The sequence below is a fragment of the Haliotis rufescens genome, unplaced genomic scaffold (assembly GCF_023055435.1).
Source record: "Haliotis rufescens isolate VD_foot unplaced genomic scaffold, xgHalRufe1.0.p SCAF_86, whole genome shotgun sequence".
In the NCBI taxonomy this organism is placed as follows: domain Eukaryota; kingdom Metazoa; phylum Mollusca; class Gastropoda; order Lepetellida; family Haliotidae; genus Haliotis; species Haliotis rufescens.
In genome coordinates, this window is record NW_025964379.1 from 781,535 (window position 1) to 786,667 (window position 5,133).

Genomic DNA, 5,133 nt, shown 5'->3' on the forward strand with positions numbered 1-5,133 from the left:
GAGGCAGTCATCATTATTTAAATACGGGTAAATATTTTGTTATACTCACCCTTAAAGAGGCTGTAAATAATGTTGATATATCATAAATGCATCCCACATGGTTTATTCTCCCTCGAGTGTTTTATTGTACGATAAACAAGACGACCAGTCGTTTATTTCTTAACGAAAAGTGATAATTCACATACTCTCTCCATGTCAAACATATTTTGTTGAGAGTTCTGCTATCCCATCCACAGTTGATCTTATAACTTCTGTATGACACTTGAACACTGATATATTTTAATGTATTTGTGGTTTTTAACTATAAGAAATTCAGTGAAACGTAGCTTTGCTGTCTTACATGTACTTCAGTTTTGCAAGAAAGATATTGGATACGTTAACACATCTTTTAATCAAAATCTTTACATCACAACTTTACAACAGCCTTTAATCAAGTTGGGCCCAGGCAAATAAACTAAGCGGCAAAAAGAAAGTATAGGTTGGCAATTTGTAAATTTCCTAAAAACAGCGATATATAACTAGTGGAAAGTGGGTATTGGGAATATGACTGTCCAGGAATAGGTACCAAAAAACACCTCACCCGAACGCGCCACCTTTGACGGCGCTCGTGCGGTGACAAAAAAATGGTGAAACAGGTTTCCCGCCTATGGCATAAACTGCACGTGCATGTTAGCTGTAAAAATGCGTTCGTCTGCAGGGTATAACCAAAGAAATGCCAGGACTGTAACAGGAGCAGAGAGAGAGAGAACCATCGGTATGGCCGAAATGGGGGCAACACAGGTCCAAATTGCCAGAAGGTTTGGTTGTACACCATTGACTACTGCCAGGCGGATTCAACGGTACAGGCAGACAGGGAGGACACAGGACATGCCTAGAACCGGACGACTCCGAGTGAAAACACCACTGGAAGACGGTCAGATACGGCTCATTCACCTGCGAAACAGATTCGTAACGGCGACGGCGACGGCAGCAACAGCGTTGGGACATCCCATCAGCCAACGTACAGTACTATGACGACTTCATGCTGCTGGTATCCGAGCGTATCGTCCTTTCCGAGGAATGGTACTGACTGCTCAACATCGACACCTGAGACTGCGATGGGCGAGGCAGGTTCGACGCTGGCAAGTGAGCAGTTGGCGTCGACTGCTGTTTACTGATGAAAGTCGGTTTAACTTGTTTCGAAATGACGTTTATCGACGCAGAGGGGAACGTTTGGCTACGATGACACGCATCAACTAAGTTAGCGAGCCTTACGACAAGTATAGTCGCCTTTTACGGCCTGCATGGGTTGCTGAAGACCTATTCTACCCCGGAACTTCAAGGGAATGGTACAGTATGACCCTCATGACATGACATGTTTTTGTTATATCCTTGGAAATGATGTATTCATCACATCTTCTACAAGTTGGAATAAAGTAAACATCAAACTTTCAGGTTGCCAAATGCTTAGCGTTTGAATACTACAGAAACGCAGAGAGGAACTCTGTTGAGTCTGACACACATTTCCTTATCATTTACTTTCTTTACTCTTATATCAAGACCGCCTCCGTGGTCTAGAGATAGAGCGTCCGCCCGGAGAGCGGAAGGTCCGGGGTTCGATCCACGGACGCGTCATACCAAAAGACGTTAAAAGGTACTTGTTCTTACCCTGTCTGGCGCTAGGCATTAAGGGGCCAAAACAAGGACTGGTCGGCTCGGGGTCAGTATACTGTGTCTGAGTGGGGTATTCATGTTAAACTGCTGCATGGTATTTCAGTGGGCTAGCACTATAAATCGGCATCAGTCCGGACTGGTACAAGCAGCCACACATATAAGTGTATAAGTGTAATAGTCTTGGACACGACGTTAAACCAAATTTCACCTCACCTCACCTCTTATATCAAATATGTTTTCTCGGTCACCTGACAGCTGCCAAATGTTTCTTTCACATGCAGATTACAGCTTTGATTCAAACATTTAAAAGTCAACACTGGTTAACAGAAGGAGGATAATTCCAGTGCAAGATGTTACCACTGGTTCTTTGCACCTTGCTGCTGTTGGGAACCGCGTTCTCTGACACAACCGTCACAATCTACAACGAGTGGCTCGCCCAGGGTGGACGTGTCCATTATGAAGTTCAAAGATGGAACAAAATTAATGGCCTCACGCAATTGAACCTTATTCCAAAGATTAAATCTATTGGAGCGGCTCCCGGTCGTTGGGTGAACAGAGACCTGACTCTCTTTCCAAATGTACGTATGAAGTAAAACGCATCTTTCAAGAAAAGATTTTAGGAATTGACATGATTCATGCATGATTTCAATGTCTGAGTATGTCTACAGAATCCATGCTTTGATGGGTATATTGGAAGGAGCCGTGTTCCTATCAACATTGAATGAGGCATTTGAAGTGTGTGGAATGATGTATCTATGTATGCTAACGGCGCATATCGCAGCTCATACTTACGACTAGATGCATGTTTTTTAAGTCCCATGTTCATATAGATAGACACAGTAGAATTCATTTGCAACTTGGAAGCACATTGGATTTAAAAACGGAAGGTCGCTCTATGGGACCACTTGGCCAAATTCCACACCAACTACCCTTGGTCCGTCAAGTCTGTACCTGCGCTCATTGATACATGGTAACAGGAGCAATAACATGAGATCAGGCATGTATCACTGCACGAATATATCAAAGTATAAAATGTTTTGAAATGAAGTACAACACTATATTTCTCACCAGAGGACATATAAAATGATGGGGTAGAGCATGGGATGTTTTTCACAATGTTCATTTAAAAGAAAAGTTATGCAAGGAATACACTTAAACACAAATGATAAATCGCCGGACTATAGGTTAGGCGATGGAACATGTTTTTGCATATTCATTCAATCGATGTAGTTTTTTTTAGAATAGTAACATAAATAACTATTTGGTGTTGAGATGTGTTTGCAAAGTCTGATAGCCTTACAAAAAGCACATATAGCACAAACAAGTTCTATCAAAAGTATCAAATAAGGTATGTTGGAATCTTCATCAAGGTTGTATACTAGTATTGTTCAATATTACATATGCATGTTAGTACTGCAGTTCAGCTACCTAAATGTATCACAACACAATAATTCTCTATTAGTTAATCTCCTAATGAATATCCTTTCCCAAAAAAAGTTTTTTCGACAATACTGTCGTTGAACGTTGAAAAAAATTATATTAGACGTCATGCAAGTATTTCTTCTTCCTCATTAAGGAACTTGCACATCCATACTATCTTATTTTATTTTATGCAGTGGCCCCAAAGCCATAGTCGCCATGGTTACCCAGACCCCACCTATCTCCAGGACCATGCACTCCAGTCAAAGACATGGGTGTGGTATATGCAACAATTGAAAGAATATGGGAACTATATTGACAACATGGTCTGGAACATAGAAGGTATCATGAGTCATCAACTCTTTTTAAGAAGATGTAAAAAGAGTACTGTAGCTTTTTTAATGTTACCTGATGACAAAACAGATGTAGAATATGTGTCATAGTCCTTTAGCCTTTACTTACTGTTCTATTGGTTATTGGTGCCAATCCGATTTCGCTCCTAATAACCCTGTCATCAGAATACCTATAATCTGTTATTGCCCCAACAGTGTTAAATGTATACAACTTCATCTATCCACACACATACTAGTCAAACATGGAGGAGTATGTTTGAGTTATTATCTTATTGTTTATGTTCCTCCTTTACAGGTCAGCACTGGCCCAGCTGGATAGATAAGTCTCATCATCAAGGTAAATTCCCCAACAACGTTGACGCTGCGTCAGAATTTGTGTCGCTGATGGTTCAGAGTGCCAAGGACTACTCAGGCGGGCGACTTCCCTACATGTTTGAAGTCATCAATGAACCTGATGGGATTGAAAAGATAATTGACCCACAAACGAATGTAGATTTCCACAGGGCCGTCGCCGACAAGCTGAAGTCAAGATTTGGAATGAAAATTGCGGGACCATCGTACACTAGCATGGCCTTACGACGAGCAGATGAAAATAACTTCGCCTTCTGGAAGAAAACTGCTAAGTTTCTGGACATGTCTCTTGATCACTTGGACTTTTTCTCTTTCCACTCCTACAACTATCTGCGTATATCGGGTGGAAGTCACAGTTACTTTGGCATCAACGAGGCGAGATCACATACTATGGCAAGGACATGCTCATCCCCATCAGCAACGGACATGCGCAGACCACCATCCATCTACCCAGCTCTGGCTACCATACATCTTATCTTAGAGTGGGAGCTAGCCGAGACAAGAATGCCAATGCAAAACCTCGTAGTATTGTTTTCAATGGCCACACGCTGTCTACAAGCTACATGCTGTTTGATGCTATGAAGACGGAAGGGCAAACAAAATGGAACGTTTGGGTGTTCATGGTCCCTGCATCACAGATGAAAACAACAAACACCGTCAGCATGACCTATGATGGGAACGGTGGCTACGTGACATCCGTCGCACTTGTTGCTGGAAAACTTCAGTAAATAAAATTCCCCTAACAAATATTTTGTTTGTTTTGATTCAAATCACATATGAGGTATGATTTGCGAGGAGCAGGTGAAAGTTTGTTAGAGGAAACAAATAAGTATGTTAGTGGGGTGAAAGATACAATATACTGAAGCCATCAGGAATAGATTTATCATAAAATGGTTAGTGTTATTGCTGTGATAAACAAATCCAATAAACTTGGTATTTCGATCAGATAGACATGACAATTAAGCCACTTGGCAGGTCCCCCTTTTAGTAAGCTCTGTACAACGATGTGGTGTTTTCTAGCTTACAAAAGTGCATTCCCTGGGCCATTAGATAGCGGTCTCCCGATGTGTGAGTGATTATGCCAACAAACTTGGTCGAAATATGGCAACTTGGTTGACACTATTTCATAAATAAGGCGGTCCACACAGGTGTGTTTTTTTTATATTGCTACGCGCTTTCCAACGTTACTGAAGTGAATATCGATATGTATATCATTCATTTATTTTCGGCACGTTAATGTTAACATAAAGAAATGATTACGTTCTTGTCTCTCCGTATGGTAAATATTATATAATAGGAATACATATTACATACATCACGCTCGCATAATACATTTGCTTCCCAAACATATGAGAAT

General features: G+C 41.1%; 1 protein-coding gene across 1 annotated transcript; it reads left to right on the forward strand.

Moving 5' to 3' along the window:
• Window positions 1–1,929: 1,929 nt before the first annotated feature.
• LOC125377281 lies at window positions 1,930–4,523 on the forward strand. Its single transcript, XM_048390191.1, has 3 exons — window positions 1,930–2,231; window positions 3,270–3,414; window positions 3,721–4,523. Exons 1-3 carry the CDS (start codon window positions 2,004–2,006, stop codon window positions 4,356–4,358), a joined length of 1,011 nt encoding a protein of 336 aa, XP_048246148.1. The 5' UTR covers window positions 1,930–2,003; the 3' UTR covers window positions 4,359–4,523.
• The last annotated feature ends 610 nt before the right edge of the window (window positions 4,524–5,133 follow it).